The sequence below is a fragment of the Chenopodium album genome, chromosome 16, assembly GCF_948465745.1.
Source record: "Chenopodium album chromosome 16, dcCheAlbu1.1, whole genome shotgun sequence".
Taxonomy (NCBI): domain Eukaryota; kingdom Viridiplantae; phylum Streptophyta; class Magnoliopsida; order Caryophyllales; family Amaranthaceae; genus Chenopodium; species Chenopodium album.
Window position 1 is genome coordinate 4,656,568 of NC_137849.1, and position 19,843 is coordinate 4,676,410.

General features: G+C 32.2%; 2 protein-coding genes across 2 annotated transcripts; both read left to right on the forward strand.

The window, feature by feature from the left end:
- The first annotated feature begins 10,854 nt into the window (after positions 1–10,854).
- LOC145586116 (expansin-A8-like) lies at positions 10,855–13,318 on the forward strand. The gene is made up of 3 exons (XM_081642861.1): positions 10,855–11,105; positions 11,584–11,896; positions 12,626–13,318. The coding sequence occupies exons 1-3, from the start codon at positions 10,967–10,969 to the stop codon at positions 12,927–12,929; spliced, it is 756 nt and encodes a 251-aa protein (XP_081498987.1). The 5' UTR covers positions 10,855–10,966; the 3' UTR covers positions 12,930–13,318.
- Positions 13,319–17,224: 3,906 nt separating this feature from the next.
- Positions 17,225–19,764, forward strand: LOC145586117 (expansin-A8-like). The gene is made up of 3 exons (XM_081642862.1): positions 17,225–17,465; positions 17,951–18,263; positions 19,008–19,764. The coding sequence occupies exons 1-3, from the start codon at positions 17,333–17,335 to the stop codon at positions 19,309–19,311; spliced, it is 750 nt and encodes a 249-aa protein (XP_081498988.1). The 5' UTR covers positions 17,225–17,332; the 3' UTR covers positions 19,312–19,764.
- The last annotated feature ends 79 nt before the right edge of the window (positions 19,765–19,843 follow it).

The window sequence follows — 19,843 nt, forward strand, 5'->3', positions numbered from 1 at the left end:
TGTATAGTAGAATGAACTTTATTCACATGTAAGTTGGCCAACTTGTGAAACTGAAATTAACTAAACCATGTGTTTATAGTCAACAAGAACATTTAGGAAAAATTTATAATATCCCAAAGTTTAATGTCCCATATAAACATCATTCTTAGCCTTGATATTTAGGACAACACTTTATGAATGATGCGAAACTTCTCCATTTATCCTAACTTATCTTATCCCTATAATAATTCTCCATTACGTTTATTATAAAATCTTGAATTTATTTTTAATTTTTTTAATAGAAATTAAGAATAGTGGATAGTGATACAAACTAAATTTGATCAATACAAAATTCAATATCTTTATTGTTAATTTTATCATTTGATAGTGTGTTTTATTAGTCCAAAATCAAATTATTAAGGGCCTGCGTGGCATTATTTTTTGTTTTCAATTTTTATATATATTTTTTTAAAACAGAAAACCAAAAACAGGAAACAAAAAGGTGTTTTCACTTTTTTGTTGTCAGTTTTCAAAAATATCATTATCTTAATAAGTTTGACTAATTTTTTATTCAGTGTAGGACATATATCATATGATTTTAAAAAACAGAAAACTACAGTGATACCGAACAAACCCTAAGGTTTTCAAATCTTAGCTTATTAGGCTTTTAGTCATAAAATTGACTGATTCAAACTTGGCTCTCTATCTTAAACTTGAATTTGAGCTTATTATAATATGTTATTCTTATTACCACAAAACATAACTTATTTGAATTTATCAAAATAATTGTTAATAAATTAAACTTAATCTAATTTGTCTAAACTTATTAGCCTTAAAATCAAATTAATTATCCTTGTACTTTATTAAAACAAATAAAACAAATGAGTAATCATCCTAACTCCTAAGCTACTTTAACATCTTATTGATGATGCCAATTTCTGTGATAGGTATGTAGCAGTGTGCACCTTTTTTTTTTTTTTTTGTCTAATTTAATTTAATTATTTGTTTATTTATTTATTTGAAGAGGTTGGTGTTAAAATCCCACGATTTGTGAGGTTTTGACTAAATGGCTAGTATCTTGGGTGATTATTGGGATGATTAGTTTTATATTTAGAACTCTGGTAAGATCAATGATGATTTCGAAAACAACATATAAGTCACCAATGTTTCATCATACACATCACTGAAAGTCTGAATGCGTATGTGATTGTTATCTAATTTATTTTCAAATTTTCAAGAAAAAACTTGTGTCACTTTATTGGTGTTCCTTTTGTACATTTGTCGTTAACATGATTAGGAATCCACGATCCTATCATTATTCTTCCAATCAAACTGATTCCGGTCTAATCCAATCTGATTCCAGACTTGTGCAAGTCAGATGTATCCTAAAAAAAGCATAAAAGTATATTGGAACATACATTTGTGGATTCAACATTCAAATAATCAACAAATAAATAAAGCTTGCGTTTTCAAAGCTCCACATATAGTTATCCATGTGTCTTTCTTGTCATGGGACCAAAAACATAGGGGGAGGCAGACTGAATATTTTCGACCCAACTTCAAATAGTAGTACTTGTTTGTTTAAGGATGGTCCCAGGTGAAATTGCCCTTCACAAGCCCTTGTTTGTAAGTATGCCCTACACTTTGTTTTAGATGGACCCTAAAAACCAAAAGACAAGCAATTTCATCCTCATGTTTTTGCCCTTAAAACAAAGGGCAAAACGGTGCAAAGAGGACCCTACTTAAAGGATCCAAGGCTAAGTGAAGGAGCAAAGAAATATAATGCAAATTCAATTCAATTCAACCCCCCCCCCCCCCATGTGCATTAATTTTGGATTTCTAATGTTTGTTTGTCAGTGTAGATTCAATGGTATATACTTGTATATATTGGTGTGTAATATTGTGTTTGTTGCATCAAGTGTCTTTCATGTTTTTAACTTACTATGTAAGTTCCTTAATAAGAGTGAAGTTAAACCGAGTTGTAGATTGACTTGTTGATCAATTCGTATATAAAAGGCAGTGGAAATTAACACAAATATGAATGTCTGAGGTCCGTACTCAATAGTTGCGCAGCATTATTAGAGATAGATGTGGCCACGTTTTATATATATATAAAAGTTTTATATCCACACCTATAAATCTACAATTGCTTAGAGATAGGTTCTTTGTTTGTATATTAAAAAAAAAAATAATAAATAAAAAAAAAGTCAAAATGGACAATTACACTCCTTTTAATTCATAATTAATTTAAATTTAGTTTGACTTTTTTTCAATTATATAAAATTCCGAGGGGTAATTTACTAATTTATATAAGATGTGTCAGAAGATAGATTCGGTAAAATTAACCTATAGTAATCCCGATCTTAAGGATATACATACACTTATATGAGATACGTATGATTGACATATGTGTATGTATGTGTACGTGCATAGTGAGAATTTGTTTTATTTTCAAGGATCTGTTTCAATAAGTATTTCACACGTTCGATACACATATTTAAGAATAATACTTCATATATATGTTTTTGTAGACACTTGGTCGTGTCTCCACAACTCAAACCCGATGATGAGTGACCATTAATCACCATTTTTGCCGGATTGCATATTAGATTCGAAAATCACTTAATTCCCTTATCCTATCTAATTTTCCTTTTTACTATCCCTTAAACTTTTTATTTTTTATTTTTATTTTTTATTTTAACCCATTTAAGCCCATACCCTTTTACAAAGCAAATATGATTTTCTTGCCTCATAACTTTTATGCAAATATTATACGAGTCAAATACTAAGGGCCTATTCACATTTACTGAACTGAGCTGAGCTGAACTGAACTGAATTGAACTGATTGGAGTTGAACTGAACTAAACTGAGTTGAAATGAATATTTTATGAAAGAGGGAAATTAAGAGCGTAACTGAACTGAACTGATTGGAACTGAACTGAACTGATTAGAGCTGAACTGAACTGAAATTAAGTAAATGTGAACAGGCTCTAAGTTCATTTCATAATTGACATCCTTGCACTATTTTGTTCATATCTAAAAATCTACAATTGATTTTGACCTATTTTAATTAGGTTGGAAAGTAGACTTCTATATCTTTCTAACAATATAATATATGCTTTATTCCAGTTACGGATCAAAAGTTGTGGAAGTTTTGAAAACCGCGGGAAAATTTCCAAACTATTACGCCACGTTGTCGTGGCACATCAAAATTGGCGTGCCACGACAATTATGCCGTGTCACGATAATTTTCTAAAGCGACACGACAATTTCTGCTCTTATTTTTTTTCTTCTGCAACCTAGCCTATAAATACGGGACCTTTTTTTTAGGGTTTTAAGCACTAAATTAGACGAGAAAACAAATCTATTCTATATTTTTAATATTCCCATTGTTTTTCTTTCAAGCAATTCAAAGAGACGTTATAATACTTGAAGTACTACTCTTAAACAAAGGTATAAAGGGTTAAATTACCGAAGGTTAAACTTCATTTAATTAAGCACTACTCTTAAACAAAGGTATAAAGGGTTAAATTACCGAAGGTTAAACTTCATTTAATTAATTTTATTCTTTTCATTCAACTTAAATTCTATAATAGTTATTAAAATTTAATTCACGATGTAGCAATTTAAAAGGAATGTGTAAAATCTAAGTAATTTTTTCTTTTTATCACCTTTTGTCCAATATTTTTTATTCGTATAATATATTTATTTTGGTCACCTTTTGCATGTGTAATTAAGAATATGTAATTGAAAATCACGCCTAATAAAATAAGTTTGACAACTGGTTTATGTTTCCTTTTAAGCTTTGTGGACAATAAGTGATCACAATATTCAGAATAATATAAGTATCTATTATTATTATTCAACCAACCTAGTAATATTAATTAATTTGGAGCAAAATTGACTTTGATTGTATGTCGATTGAATCGCAAAATACTTGTCACAATAAAAATAGAGTAGAGGCCAATATGGACAAGATTGTCTCATTGATTTAATTTCGTACCTTCATCCCTGAACCTCTAGTCATGGTTCATAACCGTATAAGGTTAATTATCTCATGGATTAACACAAAATCAAGGCTAGCTATTCGCGATTGCGCGCGTGGATGGGATACCCTAGTTGTAAAGAAATTCATATACGAAGTACATGTGTACTTTAAATTATACTCGGATAATATGCATTTAAATTTGTTATAAAGTTAAAAAAAGACTTTATCTAATAACGAGAGTGTGTCACATAAAATGATCTGGTATCTAATACTTCACACCCTATCTAATTACACAAGTACGTATCTAACTTGTAAAAAAATTGTGAAGTTGGTATTTAAGGACAAATGGTTGAATGGAGTACCATAGTAGCTAGTGTTCTTTTAAATTTTTCTCTGTTTGAAGGGAAAGCAATTAACATGGCTTTGTAGAACGAAAGCAGCTACAGTGAAAGCGATTTTTTTTTTTTTTAAAAAAAAAAAAAAAAAAAAAAAAAAAAAAAAAAAAAAAACCTTACCTACTCGAGTCTAAGTAATGACTATTTTTCGGTGATTCTACGTAATTAGTAAGAGTAATTAGCAATTACAATAACAATTGTTTGCCTACTCGAGTCAAATAATCCCCATACCTAATTCTAGCTTATAATATGAATTTTACTTTTAATCCTTTTTTTTTTTTTTTCCCTTAAGAAAATATATGAATTTTACTACATATGTAGAAAATTGTAAAAAACAAGTGTAATCATTTTAGTGAATCGAAGTTAGTACCTAGCTAATACAAATCTCAATTACACACGATCTGAAATTTGTTGGGCTACGGATCTATTAGCTGCATAATCTAATGGGAGTGAATTTTAATTACTTCTTAAATAATGGCAATTAACAAGAGGGGTGTTAATTAAGTAACGAAGCAACTGTATTAACTACGGCACATCTTTTTGTACATTCTTGAAATTGTTGTTAGGATCTTACCACATGTATTCTCTTAATTGAACGAACATTATTGCAAGTATGACAATATTTGTTGATCCTTAGCATTAATTTAATTATGAGATATAATCAAGTTTATAATAATAAACCATATTTTAATTTCTTTGTTTTTATTGAATTAATCAACTTGTAATTACCGAGACTTGATACTCGGAGATTAACCACCGATGGTAGTTGACTATAATGTGATTTATGGACTTTATGGTAAATGACAAAAATATGTTGCAAATTGTGTTGCACATTTTGTGCTCTTACGGAACCTTTAATTTTTGTCCTTTCCACTTTTTAGATTTGATTAATTTGAAAAACAATTGTATGTACGTATAATCCCTGATTTTTAGATCTTATGTTGTTCATTTATTGGATTTTGAATAACTCGAGTGTATCTTACTAGAATACTAGGGGTGCGTTCGATCTTGTTATTTGATTTTCATGTAATTAAACTTAGGGCTTATTCTGATTTATTGAACTAAGTTGAAATGAATTGAACCGATTGGAGCTGAAATAAAGTGAATTGAGCTAAAGTGAACTGAATTGTTTATAAGAGAAGGAAATTAGGAGCTGAACTGAAGTGAACTGAACTAAGCGGAACTAAACTGAACTGAAATTAAGCTGAAGAGAACATGCCCTTTAGTTTAATTGATTGAAATTAATTGGACATCATTGGTTCTTAATTCTTATGTAGCTTATAAGATGTTATTTGTACTTACTACCGAGTACATTTTAGAAAAATCAAATCAGATCAAATCAATTTTTTTTTTTTTTTTTTTTAAATATACGTTTACCATACTCATATCTTAAAACATTCATGCAAATTTCATATTGGAAAAGTGATGTTAAAAAAAAAAATAATAATAAAAAAAAAAAAAAAGAATTTTAACATATGCTTCAGATTTGATAATTAGGCCAGGCTAATATTATGTTACTTTCTCCTCATTTCATGAACTTCTTATTGGAATCATAACAGACTTGAAAATCCAGACCAAATAAACTGACTAGATGTTCCTTTTATTGTATGTATTTGCTTAGCTTACAACTGTCGCCAAATTATATAATATTATGTATTATAAAAACAAATGTTAGTAAATAAGATGTTTTAAAATTTCTTAATGTATATTTTCAAATTATTATTTTGTCATAATTTTTTACTGTACTAACTAGTTACTACAAATAATTAGATATGTTAATGATCAAAATTGGCATTAACAAGTGTATTGATCAACTATATATATATTGTAATAACCTGTAACAGATTTATGAGAAGCCAAAAACCACAATACTTTGAAAAATAAAAGGTAAACTCTTGAATTTGATTAAGACTTTGGATTTTCAATAAGGCTTTTATAAATCCGATTCTACCCTTTTCTTAATAATTTTTTTTTTTTTTTTTTTTTTTTTTTTTAGTTTGTAGGATATATAGAATTCTTTGTATATCATGTGATTTTACTATACTTCGTAGTATTAGATTTCCTGTGCATGCATATCTCTGCACTTATAATAAAAGCCTAATGCATGATCAAAGAAAGATCTTAGCTTCTTAATTAATTGCCACAATTAGCACATAAAGAGAGAGTAGATGTTGGCCTTTCTTGCATTTTCTTCTACGATTAATCCTTAAGATTAAAAAGGACATGCTTCTGTTGTAACACATGTGCTTATAATTATGAATGCATAAAAATTATACTATCGAGAAAATTAGAATATGTAAGAATTTCCAACACCAGCATGTACGAAATGTACCTTCATTAGTTCAATATACTTCATAGGTCCTTTCCTACTTCTAATTTCTAAACACATAATAAATGAAGTGTAGAATATTATTACACCAATGAACAACATATTTAGGGCCTATTCAGTTCAGCTTAATTTCAGTTTAATTTAGCTCCAATCACTTCAATTCAGCTCTTAATTTCCTTCTCTTATAAAATATTCATTTCAGCTCAGTTCAGCTCCAATCAGTTCAGTTCAGTAAATGTGAACATGTCCTTTAATCACCTGATAGTAGTATGTGCTATAAAATAAAGTCGGATATCTTTAACATAACATGACACAACATAATACGACACAATAATAGACTCGAAACTAACACAATACCACAAAATTATTGTGCAAAAACACAAAGTTGATACGACACAAAACCTACCTATATGTCACTTGCATTGATCGGCTCATCATAGACTCATAAATTCATAATATGTAATTATCCAGCATTTTATATAGCTTTGATAAATTTTCTAAGACAATAAAATGTATACGACTTATACAAGACCAAATAGAACAAAATGCCAAATAGCACATTTGCCAATTCTATTTAAAAATAATCATGCAAGATAAATACATCAATACTTGCATTGATAGATTGAATATCTTCTTTCTTTTGTGTAAAAGAATTAATGTACTTCGGCACTTAGCTTCCTTGATTCCATATTACATACTTCGTGTTACCTTGCAACTTTTAAAGTGAAGTATACTGTTACGCACATAGATTGTTACGCAATAAGCTAATCAAAAGAGTATATGTTACGAGTACCTTTTGTTTTTCGAAACCATGTTACGATTACGGTGTATAAATAACCATGAAAGCATTAAATTTTATAAATTTTAAGTCATATTTTATTTTTTTAAGTACAAAATTCGACATTCCTACAAGTAACCAACTAAATTAGTTGATATTCACTCGTGCCAAGTTGAGAATGTGAAACTCCAAACGCCATATGAACACAATAAAAGTTAAAGAAGAGGCAATTTACGGCATGGGAGCAATGCAAGGCGCTAATTAAGCACATAATTACATGGCTTACGAGACCAGAATTCGACATTTGACTGTTTATAAGCTAGACATGTGGACACATGCATTTTTATTTTATATTTATATGATTTATATTAATATTTTAAATTTGTATGCCGAAAAAAGGTAGTTCACGGATTAGTCGGTCCAAGAAATATTTTAGAAGTTGCTTTCCTTTTGACTCTGGGTCGGACATACCTTTTTAACGTAGACCTATTCTTTTTTATTATTTATTTTTATTTTTAATTTTTTACCTCTCTTTTCTCTTCATTTAACAACCACTAACTACTTTTCCCTAAACAAAAAAAAAAAAAAAAGACCTACCACTAACTACTTTTTATGAAATAAATTAAATTTCAACTAACTACTTTATTTACGAAGTATTTTTATAACAAAATCTACTAGGCTACCACCAACTATTGTACTACGGAGTACACTACTACGCTACGTGCCTACGTATCACTTTGAATTTTGATTTAATATTTCATTTTATTTACTATATAAAGGAATAAAGTAATTTCTATAATACTATATGAGTAATCCTTATAATATTAACCGAGTAGCTCATATAATAACACCGACCGAGCAATCCTATAATATCGACAAAGTAACACTTAAACATGGACCAAGTAACCCCTATTATACTAACGAAGTAACCCTGTTATATAATAACTGCCTACACTATATGGTCAGCCACATATAAGAATGTATGTTGGTTTAGTTATCCACGTATATAGACTTACCATGTGAATATAGTTTGGGATGAATCAAAGTCATGCGGCTCATGCCATAATTAAACTTAAAGCTATGCGTATGCAAAGTTTTGAGTAATAATGTTGTCTAATTTAGTCTATAAAAGGAATGATGATATGCTAAAGACTTGGTTTTGAGTCACATATGTTGGCTCTAATATTTTCTTGCTCACTACGTGCTATCCATTAGTTAAATCTTTTTATTGGATTTTAATTTTTTAACAATAATGTGTTTATATAGTGTAGTAAAGCTTAAATTTGTAACCTTTGTGGCTAAAGATCAGAATAGAAAATTTAAAATCTATTTCATTACATGGTGTCATTCTTTCACAAATTAAAAATAATAGTAGATAAATATTTATATGTCATAAAAAAGAAGTAAAAGGAAAACAAATCTATTACGACTCAATACACCGAGATATTATCGTCTAATTCAACACTTTCCCTAGACGTTTGTATATATGAAATTCTTAACACAACTCGCATAAAAATAGTAGTAGATGTATATATTTATATGTCTTAAAAAAGAAAATAGGAAAGTTAAACAAACCTATTACAACTCAATTCACCGAGATATTATCTTCTAATTTAACACTTTCCCTGGACGTTTGTATATATGGAGTTCTTAACCCAACATCGTATTACTTTTGAGCTACAGATGACATGCTTAATGTTTTGCAATCTTAATTATTAATTTATATTTAAAAGTCGAAAAAAAAAAAAAAAAAAAATTACTCTATTTTTCTAGGCTTATTATATGTCTAGTATTGAATTTGACCCATATTTTATGGTAACTCCAAAGATTTTAATTTAGTGTGACATATTTAAAGATGTCACAGAGTTTGAGCACCGATAGATGATGGGGTTTAATGGTTATCAGCTTATCGTCGTTGCACAACTTGAATACTTTAGTATATGGACTGCCTCACCGTCAATTTATTAACCTCTAATTTTTCGCCTGCAATTTTATGCGCAAACTTAGGAATAAGGTGACGAATTTGAAATATATACGGCCATATACCTTCCCATTTTGCTGCACGAATTGGTACCAAAACTACGTGCCAATTAACAATTTCATTTGTCCAATTGCATTGGTTGGTGCTTCCGTCGATCTCTTAGCTTCCCCAGGTTTAGGGGTTCGATTCTCATAGGTAATTCTGAAGGAAAACCGTAACGGATAAGTGATACTGAGTACGTAGTAGAAATAATAGGACTGTCAATCCCTGACCCAACCCGATAATCTGACCCGCTGACCTGAATTGCCACTATTTTTTATAGTTTCTAAACATAACCCAAAATCGAACCCGAACACGACCTGCTGACCCGAATTACCACCCCTAAGAAATATGTTGCTTTAGTTTCACGTACTTTATAGGATTTTTATTGACAATTAATATTGTAACATGTACTTTTTAGTTATCACATAAACTCATTAATTCAAATTTAAATTAGGGGGGAAAAAGTTCAAACCGAAATCAAAGCATATCATGAGATTCATGTTAGAACACTTTTTTGATTCTTTAATATAGCTTTTTACTTTTTTGATCTTCTTGTTGATGCTTTTAACATCAATATCTTAGAACTTTATTAATATGGGACTCAATCTTAAGCAATCCTTGTCCCTTGAGCATTAATTTGTGTCACATCATTAGGTCATCATACTTCAACAACAACAACAATAATAATAATAAATAAATAATAATAATAAATCTCAAAGACAAACAAAGTCTTACAACTTTAAAAAAATTAGCGGAAAGTCGAGATACAATATGAGCTCTCACTCCTCTAGCTATACTAAATCCTACCTTAGTAGATATATCGGCAGCACCACGGCCCCAATCAAATTACAAATTGAATTATCCATAAATTAAGTCTTTTAAAAAAAATTAAGATTCTTTAACAAATAACAAATATATATATATATATATGTGAGAGGAAAAAAAAAAAAAAACAATAGAGACAGTTTACAAATTACAAAGTGCATGTGCAAGTAGGACCCTGGACCAGAAAACTGACGTTAAGCAGTTTGGCCTGGTAAGTCTACTTGGGACAACTTCCATGTGCAAAGATTCAACCTTGCTAAAACAAATCCCTTTACTTAACTAAACTATATCATAAAATAATCAAGATTACAATACTACTATATCACATGAAATTTTTTATATTTTTTAGGTTGGCTTCCTCTTCAATTTAGGTATTTAATTTACCCCTTTTATTATTTTTCCTCAATTTAAGTAGGTGCTATTTTTTTGATAAATTAATTCATTAATTAATGTTGATTTTGTCATTATGTAATAGGTTAGTTAATCACTACCCCACATAACCTATAGCCTTGAGGTTTCTATATAAGTAAAACCTTTTACCATTCCCTTACCACAAAGCAAATAGCTTTCTAGTCATTTTTCTTTCAAACTCTCCCTTCTCCTTTTCCCTCTCCCTCCCAAAATTAAAACTCTTGTTCTCTAACAATATATGGCTTCTCCTACCATGTTGGCCTCAACCCTCTTTGTCTTTGTCATTAATCTATGCCTTCGCGGTGTTTACGGTGATGGCGGTTGGACGAATGCCCATGCTACATTTTATGGTGGAGGTGACGCCTCTGGCACAATGGGTAAGTTCACATATATATTGTAAAAACGTTAGACCTTTAGCATTTTGTTACATAGTCATATACTCAAGTTCTTTACCAACGACGTAACACTCATAACTAATGTTGTTGTTCAGAATTAATTGTTACATTGTCGTTAATTGACTTATTTGGTTATGCACACCTATCAAGAAGTTATTAGTCACTCCATTGGTAACCTACTAAACTGAAATATATTAGCGTTATTGTAAAATAAGTAATGGTGTATTGATATTTTAAAACCAATATTAGCGTTAGTGTAAAACAAGTAATGATGCATTGACATTGTAAAACCAATACAATATGACATGCAATAGTTAAGTAGATAATAAAGTACTAATAAATAAATAAATGTTGATTGTACGGAGTTTTACTACAACAACAATTAATTTCGGACAAAGAGAGTACATATGTAGTTTACATTTATAACTATATCTAATTAGTTATCGTAACGAAAATGCAGGGGGAGCATGTGGGTATGGAAACTTGTACAGCCAAGGGTACGGGACTAGCACAGCGGCACTAAGTACCGCGTTATTTAACAGTGGAATGAGTTGTGGAGCTTGCTACGAACTTAAATGCAATGACGACCCAAAATGGTGCATAGCAGGGAGCATTATTGTGACTGCTACCAATTTTTGCCCACCAAACTACGCATTATCTAATGATAATGGTGGATGGTGCAACCCTCCTCTACAACATTTTGATTTGGCTGAGCCTTCTTACTTGAAAATTGCTCAATATCGTGCTGGAATTGTCCCCGTTTCTTTTAGAAGGTACAATCTTTATTTATTTATTTTTTCTTATGTACTCGCTATTCTCTCTAATGTTATTGTTCGTCCTAATTAAAATCTTTTCGTGAGATAAAATTAAATTAAAGTGGGAAAAATAAAAAGGATCAGAGAAAATATTAATAATGCGAAGTATTTTTCTTTAATATTTTCAATTGATAAGATGTTAAACTGTTAAATGTTTTTTAGAAAAGGAAGCTACAGTCATATGGTTAAGTTGAATTTTGGATGCAAGTAGGGACTAGGGACATTCTTGTAAAAAGAAAACAAAAAATTGGAAAAGAAAAGTAATGAAAATGACACTTAGGCCCTTTTTTCTTCATTAGATTTTAAATGAACTTTTATGCTAATCAGTCATTATCAAATGACTTAAACCAAATTTATTAATTAAATTTTAATTAGGACCACTTCTCTTCAGTTTAATTTTAGTTCAGTTTAGTTTAATTTAGTTTTCAATTTCCTTCTCTCATAAACAATTTATTTTAATTCAGTTCATCTCAATTCTATAAATCAGAATAGGCCTTAACTTGTAAATGTTTTTAATGGACAAAATAATTTTTTATCGATTAAAACTATTTTTTTTTTTTAAATGACAAGCCTCTTAGATAGGGTCATATTTGGTATTTAAATAATTTCATAAACGGTTATTTAAGCCAATTGTTTCTTGGGGTACATAATTCTAGTAGTCTAATATTGTATGCTATGAATTTTCAGGGTACCCTGTGTAAGGAAGGGAGGAATAAGGTTCACAATCAATGGACACTCCTACTTCAACTTGGTCCTAATCACTAATGTTGCCGGTGCCGGTGACGTCCACTCGGTGTCGATCAAGGGTTCGAAAACCGGGTGGCAAGCGATGTCAAGGAACTGGGGACAAAATTGGCAAAGCAATGCTAACCTCAATGGGCAAAGCCTTTCATTCCAAGTTACTTCTAGTGATGGGAGGACTATTACTAGTAACAACATTGTTCCTGGCAATTGGCAATTTGGTCAAACATTTGAAGGAGGACAATTCTAATTACAAAAAAGAAAAAAACCAACAAAAATTCTAAGGAAATGAAATATTTTCCTAAGAAAATTTTCTTCAAGAAATTAGGAAGAGAATTTTAGAATTAAAAGGAGTATTTTTTTCCTTTTAAGTAGATTATGGTCAATATTTTTGCTGTGGTGCCTATACTAGCACCCGCTAAAGGCCATTTTCTTTATAAATAGTGATACATAGGCTCTTGTGTTTTTTTAATTTTGGGAGTCTTTATGAGGAATGATGTTTTTGTTGCCTGATTTTAATGGGCAAAAACATCAGTTCTTTTTTACTCGCAACATCTTGATTTTAGCAGGCGTTGTAATTCTGTTTTACATCCTGTAGTATGAATTTTTATCAAGGTAATACGAAAAGCTTTCAGTTCAGTTTAGCTGGCTTCTTCTTATCCCTTTATTTTTGTGTGTATGTTTTGTGATGAATGCTAAATAATTTGTAATTTTTGTTCAAAGTATATGTTAAAAAAGGTTTTAGAAAGAAAAAAAAAAGTAAAATAGTAAAATGATCTAAAATCAAACCAAATGATTCATTAAAAAACATACGTGAAAAGTATCATAAAACTTGCTTAGGATGCCATTTAGAAACCACCCCAAACCGTAATTGAAAGGGAAGATCAAGTAAAGAATAAAAGTGGGGGCGAAAATCAAGCATTGTAAGGAAAATCGACTGGACAGCAGCGGCAACATGCGCGAATAGCCGAATACTTTGCTAGTATCTTGAATTTTTGAAATAAAATAATTTAAACATACAAAAAGTTTGACTGAAAGACCTGCAAAAGATTAAAACATCTTGCAACAAAACTCGCCAACATGAGTTGGGTCGAGTGGTAAGCAGCTTGATGTCTCTTAAAGGGAAGTTTCGAGTTCGAGCTTCACCTAATGCAGAAAACTCTTATTGGGAAACTGTCACAGTCACTTTCGGATCGACTTAGGCAAGGCCATCGACCACCCCGCATAGGCGCGCAAGGCATTCGGGACCCCACTTGCTCACACAAGCAAGTGCGTGCTCGGTTCGGGAATGAAGAACGAGCCAAGTGAGGCTAGTGTTGCTCACTACCATGTTTAAGGCTTGCGAGGTTATCAGGGATAACCCCCAAGTGCTTAGGCCATGGTGCTAGCAAAGCCTTGGTCGGCTAGGCCTTTGGCTAGCACGCGCGCGCGCACTTAAAGAACCTCGGAGTGTTTGGTTGAGCAAAACTCCATAACAACCTTTGATTCTTATTGAGGAGACTTATTAGGACCCTGATAGATCATACATGGCCACAGGGCCAAGGTTGAGTTCAAGGATCGAGCTTGAGAGCCCATTATTGTGTTACTGTCAGTTGGGTGTTCATTAATATTTCATGGCCAGATCAAAATAAAGCTCTTTAGGGGCCGGGGCGAGTGCTCACTCAAGGGTCAGGGGCTGACTTAAGCGTGGCCTTAGGGCTAAGGGCCTTGGTCATAGTCTTGGACATATGGTGGCCTATGGGGACTATAGCACACTTGGATGGCTATGGTGGACACTCGATAGGACAAACCGACTCGGTAGTCCCGACTAGGGTAGGTGCGGGGCGACTAACAAGGGCTTGGGGCTTAGTACGAGCATGCTAGCTATGTAGTGCGTGGTTTGGCTAAGGGATGCTCTTGGAATCATGCGAAGGTGTCCCTATGGTCCATTACTATAGTGGAGACCGTAGTGGCTCCGGCATGGAGGAACAAGTATGTATCGGGCCAACGATAAGCGTGGTTCCTTCGAGGGAAACATGGGCTGGCGTGGCTATGTGCTGGATGCCGAGGAATGGTCTTGGCTTGATGATTGGTCTAACCAAAGCTCCCCTTATTGGATTACTTATAGTAGGGACTCCTTGACGGTTATGCTTAGTCATCGTGATTGCATACGGTTGCCTTGAATCTAGGGATTGGCTAAGTAGTGGGGTTAGTGGGCGATTGAGGTAACCACCCACGTTGCACCACTCTTCCTAAATTGTTGGGACGGTTATGCTGAGGTGGCACGTGGCTAAGTATGGTTCCTAAAATATAGGACCATGATGTTAGTGGGTTGACTAACGGTTATCTTAACTGTGCCTGTGACTATGGTCAAACGGGAACGCGGTTAAACCACTACGAGCCGGGGCGGTTCCTATAAAATAGGAACACCAGAGTAGCAGGGTGTAACCATAAACGTGGGTAGTTATTCCGAGAGGATAATGCCACGTCATGTGGAAGTTATACCACTCAATTAATGGCCCTAGAAAATAGGAACACTAAGGGAGTGGACGGTTACACTGATCAGGCGGTTGAGCGCCACATGTGCACACTGATACATGTCTCCTAAAATGTAGGAACATTGCATAGTGGGGTGTGGCGGTTACCAAGCAGTTATGAGAGCATGTTGAACATGGATAAACTCCCCATGTACGTGGATAAGGCCAGATACATCCAAGTAAGTATCCAAGTAGTGGGCAGTTACTAGATTATGGATGTAGTGGGCATAGTGGGCAGTTATCCTATCTGACTGGGCTGTAGTCAATGCCTATAAATAGGCCAAGGCATTCAATTGCTTGGCATCGAATTTGGGAGCTCTAGAGAGAGATTCTAGAGAGAGAAACTCCTTGTAATTTGTAAGCCACGAAAATAATATAGTGTTTACATTGTTGTTGCCTTGTCTCTTGCTTGTGTGCATATATTCTTTGTTGCTTGAGTGTTAAGCTGGTCTAGGCTTGGTCTAGGCGCCATCACGGGAACCTCTTAAGTTCCTAACTTAGAAAAAAAAAATTAGTCCACAAAATATCCCGTGACAGAAACCCTCCCACCATAAACTAGCAACTCGGGTTGGGTCCGATGTAAGCTCCGATGAACAGAATGGGGGAAACTGAAAAAAATCTTACAACAAAACTTGTGCAATTAGCTTAGCATACATCTTGCAACAATAATATAATGTGACTGTAAAAACATAGCTAAAAATCTTTAAAGGGCTTGTCCGAACGCGTAAAAAAATTTAAAAGGTTTGAACCGCTCAAAATCCGCCCTAAATTGGGTTGGGTTGGACCATCTTGATCACCTCTGAGATGAAAAATAGAGGCCAACTCAATGAACTTTCAACTTCATGTAAAGTAAAGTATGTTATGTACCAAATCCTTCAATCCTTAAGTAAATTTCTAATTAATGTTAATTAATAGTGATATCTTTTTGTGTTATATGTACAACTCACTTAAGGGTTGCCTAATTAAATTAATTTAGTCTAATATGATGATATGACTGATATAACAAAAATGATTATTTAGTAATAATACTATAAGGTAACGACAACATAGCCTAATTGAATTGATCTTCAAAAATCTTTTGTATAATTGTATAAAACCAATTGGTATTAACAAGTGGAGTAATCCACCATATCTATTTAATTTGTTCATCAATTAGTTGTTCAGTTTCCCTCTTCTTCTTTATTAATCTGAAATTCTCCGGTTACATACTCCCTCTGTCCCTCCGTCCTTTTTTGTTCTATTGACTTACATTTTGTGTGGTTTCTAAATGAATGTTTGATCAATTATATCTTTAATTACGTAGTAAGGTAATAACTAGTTTTGGTACTTCTAGAGCAGCCGTGTGCTGAGATTGCCTTGCTTCCTTAGCTTTCCTTCCTTAAGCACCTTAAGCTACCGAAGACCAAAAGGTCTTGGACGCCTAAATAGCTAAGGATCAATTGCACAGGATTGTATGAAAATTTGATATTTGGAGAATAGACATTGAAACAATTCTAACAAGGTCTAGCTTCACATGATAGTTTTAGATTTGTGCATAAGTAGAAAGGTCAAAGTTTATTTATTTATTTTTTTTATTTTGATCCAATGAATAATAAGTGAGTAGAGCAAAAAATAGAGGAGGTAGTATAAGCTATTTTCTATGACACCAATAATAATAATAATAATAATAATAAAATTAATTATTATTATTATTATTATTATTATTATTATTATTATTATTATATAAAACTTTGTAAGAATAATAAAATAAGCAATTAAACACAAAACATAATACATACATACATTGATCATCAGCAATGATTTAGAAGTGCATGTGGAGATGGGACCAATTTTCTTTAGCAAATGATCGTCCTACCATGTGCATTCATTAAGTACTTAAATACGTGATATTGGCCTACCTAAATCAAATATTATGTCATTGTATTTAATTTAATTAGTCATATTGAGGCATTGCTAGCTAAGATAGTCATTATCTTTTATAGACAACTTTGCTCATACATAACCCTACCTTATGCCTATATAAACCACACCTTACTCTATAATGTACTACCAATCATCACTTAATTCATCCCCTACTTTGTTTCTAATCCCTAGCTAGTCTACAATTAACGCTAATTTTGTCATTAACGACGACATAATGACAATTTCGTCAACATTATTACGTGCTTCACTTTCCTTCATTTTGATTAATCTATTATCTCTTTATGGCGTTTTCGCAGACTTAGGTCATGCTACTTTTTATGGCGGAGAGGACGCATCCGGCACAATGGGTAAGCCTAATAATATCTATTTAGAAGGCTACATTTTTCCTAATTAATACTTCAATTCCTACGTACTAATTAAGCTAGTGGTATCCAATTCAATTAATTAGTCCATTGTCGATCGTTAGTTTTATTGGTCATTACTCTACATCCACTACAATACCAAAAAAGGTTATATATATTAAAGTTTAAGCAAAAAACTTAAACAAAGAAATATAATTAGGGCTCTTTACGTACAAATTAATTCCTTTTTGCAATTTATCATGAGTTAAGTTATTAGTTAGTTGAAAGTTAACTTATTGGTTATTGTCTTCAATTTTTATATTTTAATAGTTTTTGAATTTCTACTAATTCAATACTGCCTAAAGGACACACCGTATGTTTTGTATAAAATTGCAAAATAGGAACAGTACACGCCGTATGTTTTGAAGATTAACGTGTCATTTTTTTACTAGTTCATTATTTTAATTTATTCATTATATTGGAAAATGTAGGGGGAGCTTGTGGATATGGAAACTTGTACAGCCAAGGGTACGGGACTAGCACGGCTGCCCTAAGTACCGCGCTATTTAACAGTGGATTGAGTTGTGGCTCATGCTACGAACTTACATGTAATGGAGACCCGAAATGGTGTCTCCCAGGGAGCATTATTATCACAGCTACCAATTTTTGCCCTCCAAATTATGCCTTATCTAATGATAATGGTGGATGGTGCAATCCCCCTCTTCAACACTTTGATTTGGCTGAACCTTCTTTCTTGAAAATTGCCCAATATCGCGCTGGAATTGTTCCCGTTTCTTTTCGAAGGTAATTTTATGACCAACTATTACACGAGTAATTTATTATACAAAGTAACTAAATACTTCGTAATTCATATATATAATTTTAACTAACGTTTTCTTAGGAAATTTCCTCATATTATCTATAGAGGTTTTTTTTAAAAAAAGTTTGTATACATACATAGACCAATAGTGCATGATTACAAATTATAGTTTCACGTACTACATGTTGGGCTAATCTTGACAATTTTGCTAATTATTGTAATTCTTTATTAAAATGTCTTGTTAAAAACACGTTCATATGAAATTGTCTTACTTCATTTGACAAAGAAAATCTGAGAAATACGAAGTAGTGAAATAATTGGAAGTGAAAAAGACAACAAGATAATACAAGAGTACAATTTTGAGAAGTCGCACGTGAACACTTCATTTTCGGCCCTACGCTCTTAATCAAAGTTGGTTGTAATTACAACAAGTGTTCGGTAAGACGGTTATTAGCTTAATTATTAGAAGATGTTTGTACAAAACCTTTTATGAGTTTCGGGTGTACACTAATTTTATTTTATTGTGCAGTATCACGTATTCTGTTATGATTTAAACATCAATTTAATTGTTAATGTGTTTTGACTAATCTATGTACATTTAACATTTTTACTGTAATTTTACAAATTACAGTCATCTACAACCGCCTAAATTAAGAGTTTGTGACACTGTTAAAAGTATAAGATATCCAAATTTGTGTTGCTTACCCTGTAACTTAACACTTTGACAGGATACCTTGCATAAGAACAGGAGGAATAAGATTCACAATCAATGGACACTCCTACTTCAACTTGGTCCTAATCACCAATGTTGCCGGAGCCGGTGACGTGCACGCGGTTTCAATCAAGGGTTCAAAGACTGGGTGGCAACCCATGTCTAGGAATTGGGGTCAAAATTGGCAAAGCAATGGTGATCTCGACGGCCAAAGCCTCTCTTTCCAAGTTACGGCTAGTGACGGGAGAACAATTACTAGCTACGATGTTGCTCCTGCTAATTGGCAATTTGGCACGTCTTATGAGGGTGGTCAATTCTAAAAAAATAAAACCAACTTAATTAACAATATGTTATTAAGAAATCAATGATAATTAAAAGGAAATTTCGAGTTGATTTTATGCATGTCCAAATTAAATTGCCAGATTTGCCATATAAGTATTTTATTTTATGTTAAAATATGAATGTGACAATTAATCACGGACGGAGAAAATAGCTTAGCTTATAATTGCCGTGGTGTATATAGCCACCCGCAAAAATTCTTGTGACTTTACTCCTAGTATTCAACAATTGATAGATGCTTAGGCAAGGTATTCTTTTTCTTTTTTTTTTTTTTCAAAAAGCTTATTTTGTGTGATAGAAACTGATTTAATTGGCATTAACAGCCAAGATTTTCAATCAGTTTCAATATATACATCATAATTAAAGCCTTGTAAGTTGTAACTATGATTATCATGAATGAATTTGATTGAGCTTGATATTTTTGGAGTTCAAATCAAATAACGAACAATATCTTTCATTTTTATTTTCTTTAGTTGGATTTATAAGGAGCTACTTGGTACAATATGATCATGG